Raw genomic sequence first — 27,234 nt, forward strand, 5'->3', positions numbered from 1 at the left:
GGACACCTTTACCTTTAATATGGTATAAAAAGCAGTTTCTTATCTTCACATCTAAAGCCAGCACGATTATTTAAAGTGGATAGTTTTTTTAGGCTACAATTAAAACGCAACATTTTTGATATGAAATTTTATTGAATACACGGTAAAACGAAATGATATATTATATATCATTTTAAAGAGAACACCTTTAGCTTTAATTTGATATAAAAAACAATTTCTTATCTTCACATCTAAGCCCAGCACGATTATTTAAAGTTAACAGCTTTTTAGGCTGTAATGAAAATGCAACATTTTTCATATGAACATTTTTGAATCCACATGAAAAACGAAACGATATATTATATATCATTTTAAAGAGGACACCTTTAGCTTTAATTTGATATAAAAAACAATTTCTTATCTTCACGTCTAAACCCAGCACGATTATTTAAAGTTAACAGTGTTTTTAGGCTATAATCAAAACGCAACATTTTTGATATGAACATTTTTGAATCCAGATTAAAAATGAAATGATATATATTATTTTAAAGAGGACACCTTTAGCTTTAATTTGGAATAAAAAACAATATCTTCACATCTAACCCTAGCACGATTATTTAAAGTTAACAGTGTTTTTAGGCTATAATCAAAACGCAACATTTTTGATATGAACATTTTTGAATCCACAGTAAAAACGAAATGATATATTATATATCATTTTAAAGAGGACACCTTTAGCTTTAATTTGATATAAAAAACAGTTTCTTATCTCTACATCTAAACCCAGCATGATTATTTAAATTTGGCAGTTTTTTTAGGCTATAATCAAAACGCCACATTTTTGATATGAAATTTTTTTGAATCCACAATAGAAACGAGATGATATATTATATATCATTTTAAAGAGGACACCTTTAGCTTTAATTTGATATAAAAAACAATTTCTTATCTTCACATCTAAACCCAGCATGATTATTTAAAGTGAACAGCTTTTTAAGCTATAATCAAAACGCAACTTTTTTGATATGAACATTTTTGAATCCACAGTAAAAACGAAATGATATATTATATATCATTTTAAAGAGGACACCTTTAGCTTTAATTTGATATAAAAAACAGTTTCTTATCTCTACATCTAAACCCAGCATGATTATTTAAATTTGGCAGTTTTTTTAGGCTATAATCAAAACGCCACATTTTTGATATGAATTTTTTTTGAATCCACAATAAAAACGAAACGATATATTATATATCATTTTAAAGAGGACACTATTAGCTTTAATTTGATATAAAAACAATTTCTTATCTTCACATCTAAGCCCAGCACGATTGTTTAAAGTTAACAGTTTTTGTAGGCTATAATCAAAGCGCAACATTTTTTATATGAACGATTATTGTATTAAAATCTGGCTAAATCTTTTTTTAAGATATAAAATTAAACGCTTTTTATATTAAATCGATTTTATTGAATTCTTAAATTAAATATTGCACATTTTCTCCATTTTATTATTATAATTATTAATTACAAACATTTAACAAAATATATACAGATTTAAAAACATTAAACTTAATTATTATTGGGTTGGGTTTGAGGAGGTTTTAATAGATATCACGAAAAATTTAATAATAATACAAACTTATTATTGTACTGATTTACTCCTCTTTAACCACTTTAATTTTCGGAGTATTTATCCTTCGAGGACTTTCAGGTCTTCTCACCGTCCTTTTTTTATTTCCTCTCGAACCATTCGGATGCGCATGATAATTAACAGGTGTAACCACTTTTTGTGTATCAACTTGTCCTTTTTCGTTCAACGTTCCAGAAATTTCAGTCGGAGATTGATACTCAGCCTGACCACTTGGATAATCTTGTTTACCACCATTATAATTCACTTGAACTCCTTGATAATCCTGATTATCTTGATAATTTTGTTGACTACTTTGATAATCTTGTTGATTTCCTTGATAATCTTGATAATCTTGTTGACCACCTTGATAATCTTGCTGATTTCCTTGATAATCTTGTTGATCTTGTTGAATCGTCTGATAATTATTTTTTCCACCTCTAATATTTTGCAAAATCGTTTGAATATCCGGTTTATAATAATAATATCCTTGATCATCTTGATTTTGCTTCAAAGAATAATCTTGATTAGCTGGTAATTGGGAGTAATCGTAATCGTCGTAATCTTGAGCTTTTTGTTGTTGATTATGTATCTCAAATGAACTATAACTTTGGGGTTGTTGGTATTTAGAAGATTTTAATGGTAAAGCTTGTGGTTGTTGAACATCTTTTCCACTAATTTTATTTGTATGGAAAACGACTCTAGTATGCGCATCCGATGGATAATTTTCGTGAGTAATCAACCCATCATAATCTAATTGTTGATTATATTGATATTGTTGAACATTATCTTGATATTGTTGATGATATTGATTTGGTTGATTCAAATAATAATCTTGACCTTGATTTTGTACTTGAGTATACAATGGTTGAGCTTGTGGTTGATAATTTTGTTGATTAGTTTCATAATTTTGTTGATTACTTTGATAATTTTGTTGATTATTTTGATATTGTGCAACATTTTGATATTGTTGAGTATTAGGTTGTTGATAAAAATGTTTATCATAAAAATTATTAAGCATATTTTGTAAATTAACATTATTTAACCCAGCATAAGGATGATTAGCCGGCAAATTAGGATAAATAGCACCTCCCAATTGATTCGTATAAACTTTAAGCAAAATTATTGGTGCGTTATGACCTTGATTTGGAACATTTTGCGTAAACCCACCAACTTGACCGTGCGGATTTAAAGTGGCAAATAAAGTCGTTGGTTCATAATTTTGATTATGTTTAGGATATTCGATGTGTTGAGTTGACCCCAAATCGAATCGAATCGATTTTTGCACCAACAAATTTCCGTTTTGTTGCGAATTTTGGTTAATATTGTTATAATTTTGTTGGGTTGGTTCAGGTTGTCCTTGATAAGGTGGAATATCTTGTTGGGAATATTTATAAAAAACTAATTTTGGTTTATCGGTTACCCCATAAGAATTCGGCGAAGGAACTCCATACCCCAAAGCAGATTGGATCGTGCGTTTTGAAGTTTTTGATTTCGTCGAGTTATCGTTTGGATCAATTATTTCAATCGCTATAATCGCTGGAGGTTGATGTGGAACTTTTTTGGAGAAGCGGGGTTTTAGCTTTAATTTTTTTGGTTGGTTTGTTTCTATTTGTGGTTCTTTTGATTTTTGTTGAGTTGGGTTGGATTGGACGGCTGCATCTTCTGTAGATTTTTTTACAGTTTTTGAGATGACTCCGCCAACACAAATTACAAAAACCTGAAAAGATACGATTATAAAATAAATAACATAAATAGTTTCACTACATTAAGTTAAAGTTACGGTTACCTAGAATTTGACCTTTTCCCATAACGGGTCGGTGAAAGTAAAACGAGATTCTACGATTCAGGATGCGATAAATAAAAAATCATAAACAGGAAGTTGAATTTGTTTCAGATTTATTTTAAATTTTCTTTTAAATCCTAATTTAATTTCTTATTATTTACTGAAAAGTTTTAATTGGTGTTTCGAAAAACTTTTAGTGAAAGTAATCGCATCTATTGAATACAAAACAAGAAAAACATACATCTCCGGTTCCTTCCTGTTTTATCTCAAGAGACGTGGGAATTCAAGTCTTTCTTTTTTACAATCTAAATCGAGTTTGTCCTTTTGCTATTATCTGCATGTGCTGGTCGCTTTGAGACCAGGTGAGAGTTGACAAACGCAAAAAATTCCTAATAGAAAATCAACATTTCTTTTTTACCATCAAATTTCTACTTAATTAACTTTAAATTATCTTTTTTTTTGAATAATGCTTAATCGTTCAATTAGATGTAACGCGGAAGGAGATAAAATTTTGTTTATAACATCATCAGCAAGCACGTGATGTAACAATGCCTTAGGTTGTTGTCATTCGGGATGCAGCATGTAAGAAAGTTTAACACTGGGAAAGTCTTTGATGGAATTATGTCAACTTCTTCACAGCCACGACCATCATGGTTATGTAACACGATTATTTACGGTCATATAAGTTCAATTGGAGAGGTGTGTGTGTAAACAAATCGTTGTGTGTGTATGGGAACTTCTTCCTTTTATTTTGGCCTTCGAACGTGTACTAAAAATTGATGAGGAAAGCGCAGATGGTTGGCGAAGAATTTTTATTTTATAGAAAGTAAACTATCATTCTTTTAACGCTCTTTGACCGGTCAGAGAAAGCAAAAGAATTTAATTAATTAATTAGCATTAAAATCTAGTTTATCATGTTATTCTCATTCATTAATTTATTTTTAAGAAATTCTTCACCATTAACTTTCATAATTTTTGCAATAAACGAATTATATTTCTATCCTCAAGGTAAGTTTAAAATCATTTCTCAATCTCTTCTTACATCATGGACTTTGAGAACGTTTAATAGATCAAGTACATCATTATGAGAATTTATTTTTACATCCAATTGTGAAAGTGTATCTTACGACCTTTTCTTTGGCTTTGTGTTAAACAATGCTTCATTTACAAAAAAAATGATAAAAATCTTTTCTAATTACTATTATTACGATAATAAATTTGTGTTAATTAAAAATAAAATTGAAATTAACTTATTAGAGATTTATTATGTGTTAAAATCGATGGAATTTAATGACTTACGAGAGTTGCTAATAACTTCATTCTCACAGTTCACCGCGATTACACTGTCTGGAGCGACTGCGTAAGCGTTTGTAAACTACCTTCTTATATAGGCTTGGTAAAGAGCTAAGAACATGGCATCTACTTTTCTCCAAAAAAGCAAGATACTCATCATTATCGCTACAAGTTTCACTTTACAACGTTTCTTGTAGCTGCGTATTCCATAGATCAACTATTTTTCTATTCTCATCTCAAGAAGTTACCGACTTATTTATAGCACAAGGAAAAGCACATTTCCAAAAGACTTTGTTTATGTAAATTTTTATTACGAATCTTAATTTTAAATTATCGAGTTGATTGTTTTGGGCAAAGTGTTATAATTTAAATAATGTCGTTGAATCATCTCCAATGATAAATAGGTATAATTTTTATATCAACATAAAATTACGTAAGCACAATTATTTACTTGTTAAAAAAGAATTAAGAATTAAATTCGATTTTCCACTAACAACGTTTAAAATTTACGATGGTGATTTACGATAATTAAACTTAATTTTTATTGTCAATAAAGTAATGTATCATAGAAAGTTATTTAGGAGTTATTTTCTTTGGAAAAAACCGTCCAGACAACTCTATGTAAAGTATTTACTCAAAACTGGGTCTACATCAAAACTGTATCTCCAAAACTAAACTTTATTAAATCTACATTCAGTTTTTGAAGTCTGCATCAAATCTCCATTATGCTTTTGGGAAGATTACTTCACGAAGTATCCTTAATCTCTAAATAAAATCTTTAGTATGTTTCTGTCAAGGCAACACTCCATCAAGTGTGCATTAAGATTGCAAATATATACAGGGTGTCACACAAAAAACGCCCCAAGCTATAACTCTGTCATTTATATTCCGATTTTCATGACCGAGGCATCAAATGAAATGGTTTGATGAATACTATGGTTCATGCTACAAATAAATTTTTTTCAAGGCCATCTTCAATTTTAAGCGATTATAACTTTTGTTTTTCAAATTGCTCCATATATTTTTCTTCACGTCATTAGATAGAGATTGTTTTTCTGAATCCACTGATGTGCAATACATCCACTTTGAATGTAATTTTAGCAGAAAAAAGACACCTGTATATACAATTTTCACACAAGAACACCGTAAGCTGTAACTCTGTCATTTAACTTCAGATTTTTATGAACGAGGTATCAAATGAAATGGTTTGATGAATGCTATGATTCATGCTACAAATAAACATTTTCCAACGCCATCTTCGATTTCAAGCGATTATCAACTTTTGATTTTCAAATTGCTCGGTATGTTTTTCTTCACGTTATGGGATAGAGATTTTTTTCTGAGCCCATCGATCTACAATACATTAACATTAATTGTAATTTTAGCAGAGAAAAACAATTAAAACATTTTCCGAACATTGTCTTAGTCACTTCTGTAATACTGCAGTGTGCCATGGAAAAAAATAACACGCAAAACTGATAACAGTCATTAAATGCTATGTCAATGCCCGAAGCAGTTGTAAATGATACTTATAAGTTGTTTTTTCATTTATCCCATGGCACACTACAGTATAATACAAGTGACTTTAGGAGAATGTTCAGAAACTATTTTAATGTTTTTCTATGCTACAATTACAATTAATGTTGATGTATTGTACATTAATGGATTAAGAAAAAAAAACTCTATCCAATAGCGTGAAGAAAAACATACCGAGCAATTTGAAAATCAAATGTTGATAATCGCTAGAAATTGAAGATGGCGTTGGAAAAAGTTTATTTGTAGCATGAATCATAGTATTCATCAAACCATTACATTTGATAGCTAGGTCATGAAAATTGGAAGGTAAATGACAGAGTTACAGCTTGCGGCGTTCTTGTGTGGCAACCTGTATATACAGGTGTCTTTTCTCTACTAAAATTATATTCAAAATGGATGTATTGTACATCAGTGGATTCAGAAAAGCAATCTCTATCCAATGACGTAAAGAAAAATATATAGAACAATTTGAAAAGCAAAAGTTAATAATCGCTTAAAATTGAAGACGGCCTTGGAAAAAATTTATTTGTAGCATGAATCATAGTATTCATGAAACCATTTCATTTGATAACCCGCTCATGAAAATCGGAATGTAAATGACAGAGTTACAGCTTGGGGCGTTTTTTGTGTGACACCCTGTATAAAAATAACATCTACAAGGTGGCACAAAAGTTATGCCACCCTGTTGGAACCACATGTTCTCGTTCCAATTCATCCAAATTGAGGAAGGAGAAAGTCTGGTTGATAATAATAATAAAAATAATAATAGTTTATTGCCAAAACAATATACAGGTGTCCTGTAACGATTGCACAATACTGCATCAGCGTATTCTCTGATTGAAAATAAACAAAAAAAGCCTAATAAACATAGGTCAGATGTTGATGTAGTATTCTTAAGCATTCGGATGGTGTGGATAGCACTACTTAGCTTCGCCGTGACATTCTGGACATGGTTTTCAAAGGTAAGTTTCTGGTCCAGTAGAATACCAAGGAATTTTATACAGCTGTTGCCACCTTCCATCTTGGTCATGAACTTTAATATTTCTGTTTTCTGCTCTTCATAGTTTCTTCCGTCTTTTGGATTAGTTGTGTCTCTTCCTCACAATAATTAAGAAACGATGTATCATCGGCAAATCGTGGGACACCTATATTCATTACACTTACGTTATACAGTTTCTGTACAACTTTGTTGTTTCCATTCTACAAATTATTTCCTGTTTGTCAGGAAATGTTTCTATTAGTTTATTACTGACACCTCTAATTCCATAAAAATGCATTTTTCTAAGTAATATTTTGTGATGCATGGTGTCGAATGCCTTGCTTAAATCACCGAAAATAGCTTCCACCTTCCTGTTTTTATCAATAGCTTCGAATATGCATTCAATCATATGTGCCATAGCTGTTAGTGTGGATTTCCCCTTTCTGTAACCATGATGGCTACCATTCCAGATGTTTTTACATTCAAAATAACTATTTAGACGATTTTTGATATAGCTGGTAGAATTAATATTGCTCTATAATTTTCTAAATAGTGCCCTCCTTTGCCTTTATAAACCGGCGTGATTCTTGCTTTTTTAAGAAGACCTGAGAATATTCCGCAAAAGAATTGTTGATCATAATATATATCACGTCAGCAATGTATGATTAGTTTTTGCAGTTTTACGGAGAAGCCAAAAGCATCTAGTGTCGTTTTGCTTTTTAGATTGTAGACAATTTGTAGTACTTCCTCGTTAGTGGTAGGAAAAATAAAAAATGATAGTTGAGGATTCATTGGCACGTTTTGCACCAGCGATGTTGGGTTGCAATCGGAATTGATTGTTTTTGTCGCATTTTTGCCGATTGCGGTAAAAAAGTCATTTAGTTCTTGAGCTGTGATATGTTCAGTATTTGTTCAAAAATTTGTTCCAAATAGCTTTCTGTTTGTTATCTGATATGCTGATTTCTCTTGTTATGTGAGATCTTTTAGTTTCGTCTATTTTCTTTAAATATTGGGTTCTGAAGTTTCTGTATACTCATCTTTTTTCACCTGCTTGATTACTTCGTATACCTGCCTGATTAATTCGGGGTTCTCTGCGATATCTTCGGCCACAACCGCGATATTAACAACAGAGAGGCTGCTCCGAAGCCGGCCAGACTCCCATACTCTTCAAGACGGGCGGCTAAACCCCATGTCTTGTTGACAAATGTCAAAGAACATTACAAAATAAATAATAAAACAAAATTTTACCAAACAAAATTTATCACAAAAAATTTTACCAAACGAGACATACCAAACAAAATAGAATATAAGCAATTAGTATAATTATTACATGAAATTACTCACAAAGGGTTACAAATCTCATCGTTGCAACGGGCTTTTTTCGGCCAACGACCCTACTTCTCCCTTTTCATTTCGACTTTCCTTGACTGAACCTTTCCACTGGAATCCACGCTCTTCTTTGTTTCTCTCATCAGCTGGCTCTGTCCTAATTGATCCAGGACTGACCCTCCAGTTTGTCTCACCAAAACTCCATAACTAAAAACTTCTCTCTGACCTCTGTCTCGGACTCATAGACCCACTGACTCTGACTAACTGACTTCCAAGGAACACCTTTCATTAACTCTTCCCAAGGAACTCCTTTGACTAACTCTTCCAAGGAACTGCCTCCAAGGAACTAAAGTTCTTCGCAAACCAACCCAATACCAAAGCAACCCAATTCTTTGCCAATTCCAAAGCAAGCCAATACAACTTAAAAGCATGGCAACCCAACTCATTTCTTTCTATTTCTTATCTGCATATTAATATTATTTACCTCACATATTATGCATCTTATGGTTCTACTAGTTTCTCCATCCCAAAATAGCGTTCTGCTCGCTTAATATTCTCCTTAATATTTCATTCCACTCGTTTCTGATCTGGTAATGTATGGTAATATATGGTTTTTATTATGGGTAGGTTGCTAACCTCGTCCACAAACCATTCTCTTCAATTCAGGCTTTTGTCCAGCAACAGCTACTTAATTTAGTGACAAATATAAAATGTGCAAAAATGTGTATGTAGCAACTTCAAAACTATTTGAAGCAACTCACATAGCTTGCATATAGCCAGCAGTAGATTTTAAGGGGGCGCTTCAAAGCGTCCATTTTTATATACGCCGGGAGAGATTACGTAGATGTACATTCACGACTTAATGCTACATATTTATAAAAAAGTAAATACGTAGGCTTGAAGTACATATATTACTCTACGGAATGACATATTTAGTATTCTAAAATAATCGTGACGCTGACAGAAATAAATTACGAAAGTTAGTCATAATAAGGGCTTAATACAAATCGTTCTCTAGAAGAGATTAGGGACTCAAACGAGGTGGCAAATATGTCATCTAATGCTTATGTATCTTAGGAACAGATTCCGTATTCGTAAAAATGCAATAGCTGTGTGATTATTTCATGAATGTGTTTTTTCTGAAGATATGCGATTTTATCACAATTTTTAGTCATTACGAAAAGGTGTAAAATGGGTTGCCTAAAATCGACAAAACAGTACTAAGTAAACCTTTGGCAATTACTTTGTAGATGGCTTTAGGTACTAATTAAAAATTTAAAAAAAAAATAAATATAAAAAATAATTAATTGCCAATAAAATGTTATAAAACGTATTATAAATTGATTACTAATCTTGAGTTGGTAATAACATTTGTTCATATCCAATTTCTCTTTTAACTACTGAGTAAATAAATATATATAACAGATAGAAGATTTGTAGGCAATTATGAATGAGTTGCTGATCACAGTCCTTCCGCCCAAATTTTTAGTGATTATATTAACACTGAGAAAGTAAGAAATAACACAGCAAATTGTTATCAAGATATAAGAACATAAATAATCGAAAGTAAAGTAATAATAATTTGTAATAGACATAGATAACAATAATACTATTTATTCACAAAAAAAACGGTTCTACATTATAAAAAATAATAAAAATCAATAACAACTTTAATTTTATTTTACAATAAAAAAATCATCTTAGAATAACAATTTTTACAAAACTATTCCACAATAAAAAACCATCATATATAGGGTGTTTCGGTGACTCGGGGAATAAATGTAACCACATATACTAGAGTGAAAATGATGACGATTCATGTAAAAAAAATTAGTAAAAGTCCTCAAATTGCAAAGATACAGGCCATCAAAGTTATGAAATTTTAACACATTTTTCTAAATATCTTAAACACTATTTATGGTAAAGCGTTGAAATTTGGTACAGCGTAAACTAACATCACGTAAAATCATTAGGCAATTTTTGAGTTGGATCGGTACGCGGGAACAATGCTATACAGGCTGTTCATAAAGTTTGTTTGCTCAGAACTTTTTTATCCTATCATTACCCTACATTTATTTTTGCATTTTCTAATAGTAAATTTAGTTTAGAAACTTTTATCACTCTTAGAGAATATTGATAAAAACCACCGTTTCCGTATTAAATGCAAAAATGTTAGGCTCCGAATTCAATAACACTAAAAAAAAAAAATAAATAAATAATTTGAATTAGCAATGACAAGTGAAAATCGAACTGAGCTGTCATAACTATTATGTATGCAACATGTCCAAGTGTAGATTTAGCTAAATCACATTTTTAATTTGCTTTAGTTGGTTTAATAAAAGAACTCAAAAACAATAAATTAAAAATCAACACTAACACGAATAATAAGAAAAGTACATAAAATAACAAGACAAGTAATAAAAAATACTAAAGGATGTTCAAAAACTTAGATTTCTTTTTTTTAGTAATAGCACTATTGAAATCGGAACCCAACATTTTTGGATTTAACACGAAAACGGTGATTTTTATGAATATTATCTAAGAGTAATAAAAGTTTCTAAACTAAATTTACTATTAGAAACTGCAAAAATAAATGTAGGGTTATGAAAGAATAAAAAAGTTCTGAGCAAACAAACTTTAGGAACAGCCGGTAAGCATTGTTCCCGCGGACCGATCCAACTCATAAATTGCCTAACAATTTTACACGACATTGATTTATACTGTACCAAATTTCAGCGCTTTACTGTAAATAGTGTTTAAGATATTTGGAAAAATGTGTTAAAATTTCCTAAGTTTGGTGGCCTGTATCTTTGAAATTTGAAGACTTTTACTATTTTTTTTTACATGAATCGTCATCATTTTCACTCTAGTATATGTGGTTAAATTTATTCCCCGAGTCACCGAAACACCCTGTATACAATATAATCAAGTGACGAATTCAGTAATGTTGTAAAATTAAATGCATGAATATTGTTGAAATATTAATCATTGACTGACGAAATTAAACCGATTTTTTTATCAATTTTATGAACCCAAGAGGTTCGAATCGCCACCTTAAAGAAAATACTAAAGAGACAAAAAAGTACCACTAAAGTATGTGCTTATAACCCATATTTTTTTATGTTAATATTACATAGCGTTAAAAAGTTCTTATAAAATAAATCAAGGGGATGGTGAATTGCATCCCCTTAGAGGGTGCTAGGGAAGTTTAAGGTATGGTTGAAAATAAGGTATCAGCCAGTAGTACATACATACAAAAATTCAAATTCTATGGTTTACTTATACTCGAAATAAAAGATAAAATGTAAATTTTTGGCTCCACTTTGACAGCTCATAGCTCGAAAACAAAAGAGTTGGGACCCTATGTTTATATAAAAAACTTATGTTATTTTGGCAAGTACTACATCCTAGTAAAGCTTCCCGATTAAAAACTGATCCACCCTGTATATGGCCAAAAATCTGATTCCTGTGGAATTGGGTCAAAAATGTTTAATATTGTTGTAATACATTGTTAATGTTGAGTTAGGATCTAATACTGGTAAAAAAAATTTGTGTTAACCAAAATTTAGGTAATAGAAATATTTGAATAAATAATTGAAAATAAAAATTAATTGTTTAAAAGTAAAAATGTTAAGTTATGAAAATAACACCAAATAATATCGAGAATAGGCATCGCGTAAGGCTAAACCAGAATATATTCCTCAATGAATAAAATATTTTAACGGTAGGATGACTAATTGTAAGCTGATATAAAAAAGCGTCGCTATGAATAACTGAATTGAACTCTCGACGACCTCTTTTAACCAACAGCGGAACTATACAAATTTTTTTTGCACTTTTGCGAACATCACGTGATTGAACCGCGACCTTAAAGAAAAAGTATAAAGTGTAGATAAGCTAAGTGTAAGTGTTGGAATAATGGTTTATGCAATCTTCTTTAATAAATGTCGTAACTACGATAACCACAATTTAAAAGTTGACAATTTAATTAATTTAGAACCTAATTTATTTAACACTATTTAATGTACCAACCTAATACACACTCCATTTAAATCTTCATTTCTATGAGTTTTAAATTGGTATATAAGCGCCATCTCTTATTTGTACGCTTTACCAATGTAATAAACTTGAATTCCTTTGCAGAAATCTTCTGTAAAGACGGCGAAAGTTTTAGATTTATTCGCATAACTGCGCAATAATTTATTATTCAATATACAAATAATCAATTCTTAATATATGTTCTCTTAAAAAACTAAAATGTTATAATAATTTTTTAATAAAAACTGTTTAGAATACAAAGTTCATATTCTGTAATTCTAAGAAAAGTCGATAATATCGGAAATCTTCGGGGATGCAATTCAGGTTGCTTCAACAAAGTATACAGAGTCTACAGATATTTTATACATAATGAAAAACTTGAATTTTATTCTGATTACATGATTTTCATCTAAAAATCCTTGTTTATAGATATACCTAGTTATACAAAGAATTTAGTTCGTGGTCGTGATCCCTAGATGGCAGGGTCATTTATGTATTAACCATCTGCTAACTAACCCTCTGTTAATTAACCGTCTGTTAATTAATCGTTACCTAATTAATACCCAAATTACATCAACTTTTTTAGATTTTAAAATATAACTTTATTTCATCTTCATTATAAACTCAATATATTTTAACATAATACTTTTATAATACTCACATAACTCTTAATCTAACCTACTACATTATATACATAAATTTAAAATCCTTTAAGTAAAAGCTAAATTAAAACACAAAGAAAATCTTTTTCCTTAAAAGTAACAAAACAACTTGATATAAATAATCACTGGCTTAGAAATATATAAGAAATTATAAATCGTACTCATTTTTATTTATGATTACTTTTAACTGATGTATAACTCTTAAACGTCGTAGGTAACTGTGGGGGATAAGCCAATTCTGAGGAATCACTTGGTATGGTATAAATTTGTTGCGGGGAATTATAACGTTTTTGATTCAATTTTTCCGAAGATTTCTTCACCAAACTATTCAAACCTTGTTGTTCTTGTTGTTTATAATATTGATATTGAAGCACCGATGGAACATAGGAATCCAAAAGACTTTGTGGTTCCCCTTTCGGAGTGTATTGAGTTTTTTCAACCGGCACGTAACTAATTTGTTGTTGAAGTTGAGGTTGTTGTGGCGTTTCAGAAAATTGAGGTTGATTCTCATATTGCGAGTTGGAATTTTGCGCTTGATATTCCGCTTCTTGAGTAAAAATTTGAGGCCCAACATTATTATATTGTGAATCTTGTTTGACATACGGCACAGGAACGTACATGAAGTATTTTACTTGTCCTTTTGAATCAACCACCATTTGAATGTTATTCGACGAAGATGGTTGGAGATAAACATATTGAGGGGTGTTAATTTGATTGTCAATGATATAAGGGGTTTGTTCATATGGGTATTGATTAATTATTTGTGGTTGGGGTTGGGGTTGAGGTTGAATTTGGGGTTGTTGTTGATAATAATATTGGGGAGGGGAATATTGAATTTGTTCTTGTTGATTTTCTTGTTGATTCTCTTGATGAATTTCTTGTTGGATTTTCGTCGATTGAAATTGCAATTTTGGTTTGTCATTTATCGGTGTAAATCCAAAATTATTCGGTTGCGATGATCTAAAGGAAGGTGGGTTATAAGGTTGGGAATATTTTGGCGAAAATTTTAACGTGCTTTTTTGTTCTTTGTTTTCTCTTTCACTCGCCAAGTTATCGCGTTCGATATCTTCAAGCTTCAATTGCTTTTCAGCAATAACAACCGTGAAGAAACAACAAAGAAGTATTAAAGATTTCTGAAAGCAAAAGAAAATTTCTTTTTTATGATACACTTAAAAAATTGTTACATTTTTTTCTTATAAACTATGGTTAATTTCAACATCCAGAATGCTTCCAGCTCACTTTCACTCTTCGTTGATCTCTTATCCAAGTGTGTTGGGCGACCAACGCCTACTTTGGGTTTAAAAGCGAGCTACTTTCACTTGGACGAATTCTTTTTTGTCGCATCAGGAGCGGTGATAATAAATTATCAGAAGATATGAGGAAGCAGTGGGTATTTTGCAAAACCAGGAAATGATGGCGTGTAAAGTACCCGCATATAATTCGATTTATTATTAAATTTATTACCGTTATGAACAGTTTATGAACAATATTTTATTAAATATTTATATTATTGTAATTTAAACTTTAATAAAACATTATAAGCTCGATTAAGTTTCCAATAAGAAGCGTTTTAGTTGATTGAATAAAATTACTAGATTTTAGAAAAAAAAGATGATTCCAAATTGCAATAATAATTGAATGTGATGTTAAAAACTATTAATAAAAAAAATCTTTTTGCTTACCATGTTAAAAGATGAGTCGTGTGTAGTCCCAGTACTGTTCTGGACGAAGAACGGATACAGTTTAATAAGCGGATGACCAGGAAGCATGCATTTGTACCAAGAGCGTCTCGGTCAGGTGAGCGGCCACCCTACCAATGGTACATTAAAAAAGATTCTTCCACCACACCATCGGTGACGTTCCACACAACACTAAACGACTTCTTATCAAATACGATCTTTTATTCCCAATAAAATTTTATTTACACATTTTTCTTAAAACATTACATTAAATTTGTTGTATTAAGTAATTAAAAGTGCTTTTACTTTAATTTCGCGCTTAATTTCACATTAAAAAATAATTGAATCAAAGAAATTTTTGTGGTTATCTCCTTTAATTCCAATTAATTCTTAAAGGCGGTTTTAGATGTATCTTCAAAGGAAAGTAACGTCCTTCTTCAAGGTCTTTTCTTTTGGAAAAGCAATCGATTCTTCGCCCGTTCTAAATCATCACAAAGTTAACATTGTGATGATTTCTGCAATAGAGTTAATTAAAAAATTAAAAAGATATTGATTTTCTGTGTTTAAGGAAATGTGAAAATGGGAAATTGTACCTTTATCGTTATAAATATTAATGCTGGTGGTGGTTTCTCTTTTTGTTCCTTATTTTCTAATAAGGAATAACATAATGTATTTGGATCTTTTTGAAAATGTTTAAAACAATAATTTATTTTCTGTGGGAGAGTTATTAACATTCTATTCTAAATAAACCATCCTCTATTTGAAAGGATGTTTCGGTTTTTATTACGGCGCACTTCACCTTTTTCAACTATGAATTTTAACAGCGATTCGAACGTATAAGAAAATTTGTAGTCGTCCTTTCACCTGTCAATCTTTTAAACTATCTGGCAAAGAAAGTAAATCCACCAAAAACAAACAACTCTTTGATGTCATATATTTGGAATTAAAAAAAGTAGAAGAAAGTGTATTAAGAAATGGTTAGAAAAACAACTTATTATTATATTATAAGTTATGTTTGTTTATTTGGATTCACACGTAATCATCAGCTTTGGAGGATTGTAGCGCCTCGGCTGTAAGCGACCTTGGCGGAGTGAGAACAAATGTGTTCTTATAAGAGTGTTGAATACTTTGCGATTTTTTCAGTTTTTGTGTTCAGTTTTTAATCGAGATACTTTACTAGGACGTAGTACTTGCCAAAATAACACAAGTGTTTTATATAAACATAGGGTCGCAACACTTTTGTTTTCGAGTTATGAACTGTCAAAGTTGAGCTAAAAATACACATTTTATCTTTTATTTCGGGTATAACTAAACCAAAGGTTTTGAAATTTTGTATGTATGTACTGAAAAGAGTTGCGGCCCTATGTTTATATAAAAAAATTGTGTTATTTTGGCCAGTACTACATCCTAGTAAAGTTTCTCGATTAAAAACTGAACCACCCTGTATATAGGGTGAGAACTACTAAATCGTTTGATAAACAAAAAAATATTTTATACTAAAGTTGTTTGAATCACCACTTTCTATTACGTAAAATTATTTTTACTTATACAGGTGTTCCATTTAAGCGTAACGGAGAGTACGTAAATTTGTTTAAATCAGCGGTTCTCAAACTTGTATCCTTGCGTACCACTAAGGCTATTTTAAAAATCAGGTAGTACCACTGAACAAAAAAAAACAATAATGATAATGCAAATATAAACTGTTTTGCGTACCACTTGAGAACTTCTCGCGTACCATCAGTGGTACGCGTACCATAATTTGAGAACCACTGGTTTAAATGGAACACCCTGTATATTTTATCATATTATGAATACAATTAAATTTGTTTATACAACAGTATATGTTCCTATTTCACAACGTTCATAGTTCCTCAGATATTCAATAATTATTCTTCCAAAATGTGCCCATTACAGGATCTTTTTAAAAACGATGTAAAAACGATTCAATTTTGTCTTGAAACTATGTGAGATAATAGTTAAAGCCAGTAGGTAGTGGGTAGTAGGCAGTAGGTAGGTGTTCATAAAGCTTAGTTCCTTTTGATGTTTTTCAAATGGCTTATTTTTAAGATTTTTAAATGGAACACCCTGTATATTGTATGCAAGTTGAATTCCTCATAAAGTTCCCTTTAATTAATGATAAGTATGTCATATGTCTAACTTTAATAGTTTTCCTGATATTTAGAATTTAAAGAAAAATGTGTAATAAAATTTCATTATTGTACTTAAAAAGGTGACATAATGTAATATATTCTGTCCTTTTTTTGTCACTTTTTTTTTGTTTGTCTGTCATTTGAAAATAAGTAATATTATATTAAAATACAATTAAAAAAAACTTTAATAAATAAACAATCAAAACGTGATAAAAATACAAAAAATACAATTAAATGGCAGAACAATAAAATAATAATAAAACTATTAAATAATAAAACTATAAACAATTACTAAACGTTGCTCAACAAGTAGGTATTAATTTAATTAATATTTAGAAGTTGTTCAAAATGCCGCCCATTTTCTATTCTACAAGCATTAATGCGCTGTAATGGACTTTGAGGTATCTCTTAACATATGCATCTTATTTTCTCTAAAGTCATAATTTATATGGCAGAACAATTGCATTTTTAAATCTCATAAAGTACCAAGTCGCATTAAAATTTGGTATATGGCAGCAAAATTATTTTACATTATAAAATATTAATCAAATAATAAAAGGAAGAACAAAAAAAACTGATAAAAACAGACAGAATATAATATTAAGTACAATAACGAATATTAATTATAAATATCAGAAAAACTTAAAGTTAGATATATGACATATTTATCATTAATTAAATGTAATTTGATGGGCAATTCAATTTCCAAGTTCCATTTTCAAGTTCCATTTAAAAAACTTATGAAAAAGCTATTTGAAAAACATCAAAAGTAACTAAGCTTTATAAATACGCTGTATAGCGTATCTAATATTTTTGGATACTATCATTTACCTACTAGCTTTGACCATTATCTGACATTGATTGTAAATATCTTCTTGTAAGAAACTTTGTATCTTTACCATGAGATATAAAGAACGTTTCGTGTTTATACAGCAAATGTAGCGCCTCGTCCGCCAGCGACCTCGGCAAAGTGACATTAAATGTCTTCTTATAAGATTGTTGAATACTTTGCGTTTTTATTAATAAGTATATCAGGAACGATATCGTTTCAAATCGCCGAGGTCGCTTGCGGGCGAGGCGCTACTTTTGCTGTATTAACATGAAATCGTCTTCTTTAGAAGTTTCTAGCGCCTCGGCCGCAAGCGACCTCGGCGATTTAATTGTAAATATCTTCTTGTAACTTTATAACTTTACCAAGAGATATAAAGAACGATTTCGTCTCAAATCTCATATAATAAATTACCATCTTGTATTTTGGATGCTAAAAACGGATTTCTATTTATTTAACAGTTTTAAGTAATGGTAAAGGCGTGTTACTTTGAGCTTAAATTCTTACTCAAACCCGGCATTTCGTGACTACAAAACATAAAAAAGACAACTATTTGAATCTGTTGTTTAACCGAGATTAAACTATTACCATTATGGGATACGGATTTTCTCTTTCACTTCGTACAATTTTACAGTTGCGTTATTCGCATTCTTTCTTTTTCTTTGCAACGAAATAGTTAGGGGGAAGACCATTGGCCTCGCCCATATTTATGTAATATATTTTTTAAGACCAGATTTCTTTATTATTGTTATTATTATCGTTAATTTAGTCATCGGAGTGGCTATATATGGATAATAACGCGGTGAAAGTATATTATTCTAAATACTGTCTCTTTTTTTCTAATCGCGATGTATTCTTTTTTGATGACGGAATAAACTTTTTTAGCTTCGAAGTGATATGTTCGCCTCCATCTCCACTTGGTTGTGTTGATGCGCACCCAATTTTTGAGTTAATGCGAATTTCTTCGAGAAATGTTGCTAATTGGCCCAACTCGGTCGTCGTTTTTCATTAAGGACTTCTTTGGGATAAATGATTTGGTCTATTTCAGCTTGGAATGACTTTGGAGCGAAGTCCAAAGTCCAACCATAATCAAAATGTTCCATCTTTCTGATCTTTCTTCAAGACATCACCTCACTGCAGTGCATTATACTCGATAATACACTCTCCATTTGCCGATTGTTGTTTCTTGGCTAAAAATCCAGGTCGGATATTTTCTATAATCATTGTTTCGTCTAGGTCAAGAATCTCTACCTCTTTTTTGACAAGACGCAGTTGCCAGAACGATGTATTTGGTACTTTATGATACAAAAAGATTACAAAATGGTAATTGCACATCACTGCCCTATTTAATGAGAAACCTTGATCGTGTATTCAAATGATTCTAGACGTAAATTAGGTTAAAATTTAAGAACAAAAACTTTTTTGATATTTAAAAGTCTTGAACCAATCACCCAGAATGACATAACAAAAATGTTTGAGATACGTTAATAATGATGCGAATAATAATACGATTTCACTAGGTGTGGCTTTTTTTTCGTTTGACGAATCCTCCTCCAAATTGGAAGATGACCGGGGAAAGTATCTCATTAAAGATTCGGATAAATAATAAAGTGCCAGTCGATAGCGGTTTTAAGATTAATATCTTTCTTGAAAATCGCACAATTTATTATCAAATCACGGATATTTTAGAGTTTCTAAATTTATTCAAGATTTTTATCAGTTTATTAAGTGTTGTGGGAAAATATTTAATAATATTTATTAAAAAATTAAAACGACGATGTAAAATGGATGATATTTAATGTCGTGAATATATATAGATAGTCAAAGTGATGAAAGTGAAAAGGTATTGAGCGAAATAAGTGGTGGAAATAACTAGATCTAGAACTAGAAACATTCCAATTTAGGCGGTATTGGACTGCAAAATGTTTAATATATTCTATTCGTATTGTGTAATGTTGTTTGAAACTCCTTAAGGACCATAATATAAAAGACAAATCTGTTATCTTAAAAGATCGATTTTCTAAAAAAATTTGCGTGATTTGCTGAATTTAGCTGAAAAACTGTAAAACTATTTTTGTGCCTAGACCATGAAAGTAAACTTTGCAGACTATATTTTACTCATTATTCTAAATCTAAACTATCAATAGTAATTAATTCAAAAGGACGGAGCAAAGTTAAATTCGGTTATGCTGTGTTATAATTCAACCGCGTTATTCATCACTTGACTAAGCGACAAATGAATAATGTTGAGAAAAACGGGATTTTCGTTTTCATCTCTCTAAAAATATAAGACTTCTCAGAATAGACAGGATCAAACTATTGAAAATTGTTTGGTGCCTGTCCATTTTTATCACAGAACACTGATGACAGCTATCATAAGCACACAAGCTTGGTCACTCGTTACGTTTTACGATTATACATTATACAGAGTGTTTCTGTAAGTGGTGGCATAATTTAATCATTAAAATAGAGACAAAATGATGACATTTTGTACATTTAAACTGGTTTTTATTTTATATAGAATTTATTCTAACCAGTTTCAGCCCTTGGCCATCTTCAAAGACTCTATAAATAGATTAATATCTCTCATCTTATCCATTTTACAAACAACTTTTGTTAAAAAAGTTCACATATCAAAGTCGAAATCACATTATTAGTTACTAATTTACAAAATTAACGTTTAAAAAGTTGTAAAATGAAATTAAGGGCGAAGAGTTACAAGTTTACAGGTTAAAATTTAAGCACACACTTTTTTAACAAAAGAAATATTAAGAAACTTGGGAAAAATTCAAGTTCCAAATCATCATATGGCTTAAATATCGACGATTTTTTTAAAATCAATGTGAAATGACCCAAAAAACACGTTAAAAATAAAAAGAAATTACGGAAAAGTGATTAACTTCAGTTATAAAACTTGCATTATATGATAACTAACTTCAGGTTTAAAATGTCAACCTCAATTTTGACATATTTGTAATCTTCATTAAAAATCCTTTAAAATGAGTACAAACACGACCTATTTATCTTCAATATTAATGAAGTTATGGTCAACTTCCGGTTAAGAATGTCAACGTCAATTTTGACATATTTGTAATCGTCGTGAAAAATCCTTTAAAATGAGTCCAAACATGATACGTTTAATTCCAATATTACTCGAGATATAAGCAACTTCCGGTTTGAAATGTCAATATCATTTTGACATATTCTTAATTTTTATAAAATGTCTTAATATTTGTCACAAAACAAAAATATAATAAAAAAAAATTAAAAATTAAGGTTGGTATTAATATTTAAAAATTAATTTGTTATCTTCATTGTTGCTAACTTCGGGTTTAATGTTTTTTATTCTAACTTTTTTGTTATTTGAGATAAGTACGTCATCTTTGGACTCATTTTAAAGGTTTTTTAATGAAGATGACAAATATGTCAAAATTTACGTTGACGTTTCCAACCGGAAGTGATTGTATTTTCGTTAATATTAAAGTTAAATATGTCGAGTTTGGACTCATTTTAAAGGATTTTTTATGAAGTAGACAAATATGTCAAAATTAAAAGTTGAAAGTTCGAACTTTTTGGTTTTATGAGATAAATGCGTCAAGTTTTGACTCACTTTAAAGATTATTTTATGAAGATTACCAATATAATAATAAAATTAAAGTTGACATTGACAACTGAAAGTTTTTTTCACCACTAAACCCGAATAGTAAATACAAATAGGTACATTTTAAGTACAATTCACTGTATAATTTATGTAATGTAATGTAATGATATAGGCAACACAACATGATGTAAAAAGGATTGCCTAACGAAATAAAAAATTTATTTAAACATTTCAAATCAAAAAATTAAGTTTATTTACTTTCTTTCTTACATCTTTCACTTTTATGAGAACTCATCTATAAAAAAAACTTTTCTTCTAGTAAGTTACCAAAAAACAGAACTTTCTTTATTTTTCTTTCACTTTTAATAAAACCCACCATTTATTTCGCTCAATACCTTTTCACTTTCATCATTTTGTCTATCTATGTATATTCACCACATTAAATATCATTTTCCACTTTACATTGTCGCTTAGATGTTAACAATCCCATTTGAAATTATCATTATTCATGAATGCAATTTTAATTGTATAACCAGATGTTGCTGTTTAGAAAGACATGTTTTCTCTCGAACAAATTTTATTTCCCTCATTTTAATCAATCCAAAGTAAAAGTAAATATAAGGCGTAGCAAATCATACAATCGAAAGTCGTCTACTTAATCTACTTTTTTACTTAATTCCTTATTTTTTATTTTCCTTTCTCACTATCTTTTTTTACCTATCTTTCAGGATTATTTATTTTGTGCCCGAAATTAATTACTTAGCATTGCGACTTTCCTCAAGTGAAATCTTGTTCAATGCGAGGTATTTTTAATGATATTTTAATTACTCTTTTGCGTGTCTTTTGTTGTAGTAATCTCGGTTAATTTTCTAGGGTAGAAGAAAAATGGTCAGGTTTTTGAGATGTTTTATTACGCAAATTGTTTATTTTGGGAAAGTGTCAGAAATAATTATTTATTTCACAAAATATCGTAAATTATAACAATTGTAACATCGGAAACGCAATTAAACACTACGTTACATAACGCTAAGAACGCTATAAATTAAATTACGTAATTAAAATGATCTATAATACATTATTTACAATTTTTCAATCTTTTTTAACGAAAATTATCCTTTTGTATTGTAATTACTATAATTGTTGCCATTATTATTATTATTATTATTGCTGGAATAATTTGTGTTTTGATTATTTCCTTTAACATCTTCATTACTGGTTGGTTGATATTCTTGGTTTAAATTATTATCTTGAATTTTTCCCGAATTTTGAGAGCTATACAATTGTTGTAAAGCAGCAGTATTTAGTGGTGTTGAACTTTTCAATGGCGTTATTGGTTGTCCAGAATTAATTTGAGCTTTAATTTGAGCTTGTTGTTCTGGGGTGAAATTTTCTAACCCGGTAATAATAGTTGGGGGATTTCTGTAATTAACTTGAGGGACATATTTTTGAGCAGCCAATTGGGCTAATGCTGATATATGATTTAAAGATGTTGAATGTCCAAATTGGCCCGAAGGATACGGAATAAACTGAGGAACTTCGGATGGAGCCGATTGTGGAACATTATAACTTGGTTGAGATTGAATTTGAGGTTGGGGTGGAATTTGTTGACCTTGGATTGGTGCGTTTTGATATTGTTGATATGGTTGTTGGATTAAATGGTAATAAGGAAGAGGTTGTGGGGGAATAAATTGAGGTTGAGGTTGCGAATGTTGAACATTTCCTATATTGGGGACAAAATTTCCTTGGAGAAATTGAACCCGAGCTTGAGGATTTCCATGGAAATACTGAAGGAGTTGTTGAGCAGCTGTCGTTAAAAGTTGTTGTTGTAACTGAGCCGGTTGGGCGATTACGATCATAGCTGGTTGATGTTGAGGAGGTTGATATTGAGCTGAATAAGGTGATGGAGGGGGGTAATATTGTTGAATAGCAGGTTGTTGAGTGAAATATTGAGAATCTTGATTTTTTTGGTTCGATAAAGGAATTGCGTTAAGATTCTTAGCTGAAGAAACTCCTCTCCCTGTTGATTGAGTTTCCGAAGATTCTAAATCAACAGCTTGGGTTGTAAGAAGAAGACATGTAAAGACCTAAATTAAAAGAAAAATTAATTAAAATGAGACTAACGAAGAAATTTTAAACTTACAAAATATTTCTTCATCTTTGAATCAAAAATAAATCCAAGTAAAATAAGGTCGAAATATCACTTTAATTCAATGAAACACTTAAACACTGTTAACGTTCTCTAACCGGGCCACAAATGTATGGGGAGTACCGAAACTTGGGTTTATATACCGGGAGAATTTTTTTCCATAAAACGGTCACTTTGTTCCAGATTTGAAAGAGGTGGTAGCCCCACAATTTCTCTGATAGTCGCAGTCTTGTTTTTTTCTTCGCAACGTTCCTCAACGATAGTCACTTTCGCCCAAGAACATTACGTTCGTTGTCTGTGCTCTGTACCATAAATATACAGTTTGTTCATCATTAATTTTCACATGTTATCAAATTATCACCTTAAATTACCAATTTTTTATCTTCAATAAAAATCTAATACAAAAAAATATGTTTAAATCTTCTTACAAATCTTCTTATAAAAATAAATCATGAAAGATCCTTTTTGTTATTCAATTCAATTCCGATCCCGATTATCGATAAAATTCGAAATTCAGGTTTCGTATTCTTCTGGGTCGCAATTGGACATTGCATGCAAAACGCATTGACAATCAGTTTTACAACACTTCCTGCTGAATGTAATTTGGGTTAAAAGTGCAACTAGAACACCAATTAAATAAGTATTAAGCAAATGTTAAGATTAAAATATCTAATCGTTTTATTGCTCATACCTTATACAGGGTAATCTTAAATTACTTAATAAAAGGAACTCTTAAAAATTGATGATTAATAATAACAAATTCGTTCTTGGTGTTTACGACAAGTAAGAAGTTTGCAAAACCAATCCAATGTTAGGTGTTGATGAATCTTACAAAGTGATAACCTAATTGTGTTATGTGCTTGAAAATTGTATCTTATGTAATATAATAAACTGCTCTATGTGATAGAAGGAAGGACTTTAATTATTGTCCAAATATTATTTACGTGCATACTCAAATTATAAATGTTTGCTCAAAACTGATTCTAGCACTTTAGTTTCAACGGACGGATTCTCTTGGACACATCATGCGTGGAAGAAAACTCAAATGTTACGCAGAGGACCTTCCTTGCTACCTTTTTCCAGCTACTATGTCCTATGTACTATAAGATTCAAGACTTTTGGGTTAATACATTTAATAACTACGGAGACAATCGTTTTTTTAGCTGTGCAAAGGATAAGTACAAACTGCTATCTATGTGATGTCTCAATTTATAGGCAATTAGAATATGCTTAACTGCCATCAATAAGGTGTGCAACTCGTTGAAGCCACCAGAGTAGGCAGATGGAGTTTTGTAATCTGATGCTATTTAAATTCTCTTCGTTTTCTGTAAAAAACGTGCTCTTGCCTATAAAGTAGATTATTAATGGCAAAACCACACCGCCTGCTCTTCAATATACCTAATTATGATTTGGTGTAATTCTGCACTGACTGTTTTTTACGAATATGTCACCCAGGCAATTCCATCATATTGTACAGACTTATAATGCAACTCATTCTACCAATTTGATGATTATGGGATCTGCTGCGTAAGGAATGTTGGAATTTTTTCAAAAATGGTCTGTTAATGTTTATTTTCAAAACTAAATAAGATTTTCAAAATCGGATTTCACCGTAATAAAATATATAATTAACTTTATATATCTTGAAAATATCACAATAATATTTCAAAAAAATGAATTTTTCGCGAATTTTTAATTGTAATGGAAAAAAAGGATCAACCTTGGTAAACTACAAAATATTGATCACTTTAAAAATGTTATAACTTAAAAACTAAATGTAATTTTAAAAAATGGTTTGCACCATTAAAAAGGTGCCTCTTTTCTTTATATACCGACTTATTTTCAAACCGATTGCGTAAGGAATAGAATTTTAACGATTTTTTCAAAAAATCGTCTACAAATGTGTATGGTTGCGATTAAAGGAATTTATTTTCGAAACTAAATGAGATTTTCAAAATTGGATTTCACTGTGATAAAATATATAATTAACTTTATATATCTTGAAAATATCATGACATTATTTCAAAAAATGAATTTTTCGCGAATTTTTAATTGTAATGGAAAAAAAGTATCAATTTTGATAAACCACAAAATATCGTTCACTTTAAAAATGTTATAACTCAAAAACTAAACGGAATTTTAAAAAATGGTTTGCACCATTAAAAAGGTGCCCCTTTTCTTTATATACCGACTTATTTTCAAAACGATTGCATAAGAAATAGATTTTTAACGATTTTTTCAAAAAATGGTCAACAAATGTGTATGGTTGCGATTAAACAAATTTATCTTCCACCCTTAATGAGATTTTTCCAATCGGATTTCACCGTGATAAGGCATATAATTAAGTTTATATATCTTGAAAATATCACAACAATATTTCAAAAAATGAATTTTTTGCGAATTTTTAATTGTAATGGAAAGAAAGTATCAACCTTGATAAACAACAAAATATCGTTCACTTTAAAAATGTTATAACTCAAAAACGAAATGGATTTTAAAAAAACGGATTGCACCATTAAAAAGGTGCCTCTTTTCTTTATATACCGACTTATTTTCAAAATGATTGTGTAAGGAATAGAATTTTAACGATTTTTTTCAAAAAATGGTCAACAAATGTGTGTGGTTGCGATTAAACGAATTTATCTTCGAAACTTAATTAGATATTTGAAATCGGATTTCACCATGATAAAATATATAATTAACTTTATATATCTTGAAAATATCACAATAATATTTCAAAAAAATTAACTTTTCGCGAATTTTTAATTTGAATGGAAAAAAAGTATCAACCCTGATAAACCACAAAATATCGTTCACTTTAAAAATGTTATAACTCAAAAACTAAATGTAATTTTAAAAAATGGTTTGCACCATTAAAAAGGTGCCTCTTTTCTTTATATACCGACTTATTTTCAAAACGATTGTGTACGGAATAGATTTTTAACGATTTTTTCAAAAAATAGTCAACAAATGTGTGTGGTTGCGATTAAACTAATTTATCTTCGAAACTTAATTAGATTTTTAAAATCGGATTTCACCGTGATAAAATATATAATTAACTTTATATATCTTGAAAATATCATAACATTATTTCAACAAATGATTTTTTCGCGATTTTTTAATTGTAATCAAAAAAAAAGTATCAACCTTGGTAAACCACAAAATATTGATCACTTTAAAAATGTTATAACTCAAAAATTAAATGTAATTTTAGAAAATGGTTTGCACCATTAAAAAGGTGCCTCTTTTCTTTATATACCGACTTATTTTCAAAACGATTGCATAAGAAATAGATTTGTAACGATTTTTTCAAAAAATGGTCAACAAATGTGTATGATTGCGATTAAACAAATTTATTTTCGAAACTTAATGAGATTTTCAAAATCGGATTTCACCGTGATGAAATACATAATTAACTTTGTATATCTTGAAAATATCATAACAATATTTGAAAAAATGAATTTTTCGCTAATTTTTAATTGTAATGGAAAAAAAGTATCAACCTTGATAAACCACGAAATATCGTTCACTTTAAAAATGTTAAAACTCAAAAACTAAATGTAATTTTAAAAAATGCTTTGCACCATTAAAAAGGTACATCT

At 30.1% G+C, this 27,234-nt stretch overlaps 3 protein-coding genes across 3 annotated transcripts; all 3 read right to left on the bottom strand.

Moving 5' to 3' along the window:
- Positions 1 to 1,437: 1,437 nt before the first annotated feature.
- Positions 1,438 to 4,739, bottom strand: LOC111415521 (GATA zinc finger domain-containing protein 10). The gene is made up of 2 exons (XM_023047250.2): positions 4,690 to 4,739; positions 1,438 to 3,324 (listed from the first exon to the last, which is right to left on the bottom strand). Exons 1-2 carry the CDS (start codon positions 4,708 to 4,710, stop codon positions 1,633 to 1,635), a joined length of 1,713 nt encoding a protein of 570 aa, XP_022903018.2. The 5' UTR covers positions 4,711 to 4,739; the 3' UTR covers positions 1,438 to 1,632.
- Positions 4,740 to 13,323: 8,584 nt separating this feature from the next.
- On the bottom strand, positions 13,324 to 15,079 carry LOC111415518 (GATA zinc finger domain-containing protein 10-like). Its single transcript, XM_023047244.2, has 2 exons — positions 14,910 to 15,079; positions 13,324 to 14,360 (listed from the first exon to the last, which is right to left on the bottom strand). Exons 1-2 carry the CDS (start codon positions 14,994 to 14,996, stop codon positions 13,395 to 13,397), a joined length of 1,053 nt encoding a protein of 350 aa, XP_022903012.2. The 5' UTR covers positions 14,997 to 15,079; the 3' UTR covers positions 13,324 to 13,394.
- Positions 15,080 to 22,556: 7,477 nt separating this feature from the next.
- On the bottom strand, positions 22,557 to 23,738 carry LOC111415525 (nuclear transcription factor Y subunit beta-like). Its single transcript, XM_023047256.2, has 2 exons — positions 23,627 to 23,738; positions 22,557 to 23,570 (listed from the first exon to the last, which is right to left on the bottom strand). The coding sequence occupies exons 1-2, from the start codon at positions 23,639 to 23,641 to the stop codon at positions 22,596 to 22,598; spliced, it is 990 nt and encodes a 329-aa protein (XP_022903024.1). The 5' UTR covers positions 23,642 to 23,738; the 3' UTR covers positions 22,557 to 22,595.
- Between the last annotated feature and the right edge of the window lie 3,496 nt (positions 23,739 to 27,234).

The sequence above is a fragment of the Onthophagus taurus genome, chromosome 11 (assembly GCF_036711975.1).
Source record: "Onthophagus taurus isolate NC chromosome 11, IU_Otau_3.0, whole genome shotgun sequence".
Classification (NCBI taxonomy): domain Eukaryota; kingdom Metazoa; phylum Arthropoda; class Insecta; order Coleoptera; family Scarabaeidae; genus Onthophagus; species Onthophagus taurus.

Bases quoted from the DNA above. Each gene is read 5' to 3' on its own strand.
- LOC111415521 (XM_023047250.2), bottom strand. From the start codon at position 4,710: ATGAAGTTATTAGCAACTCTC. The intron at 3,325-4,689 runs GTAAGTCATTAA...GTATCTTTTCAG, and splicing joins TGAAGTTATTAGCAACTCTC to GTTTTTGTAATTTGTGTTGG.
- LOC111415518 (XM_023047244.2), bottom strand. From the start codon at position 14,996: ATGCTTCCTGGTCATCCGCTTATTAAACTGTATCCGTTCTTCGTCCAG. The intron at 14,361-14,909 runs GTAAGCAAAAAG...TTTTGCTTTCAG, and splicing joins ACGACTCATCTTTTAACATG to AAATCTTTAATACTTCTTTG.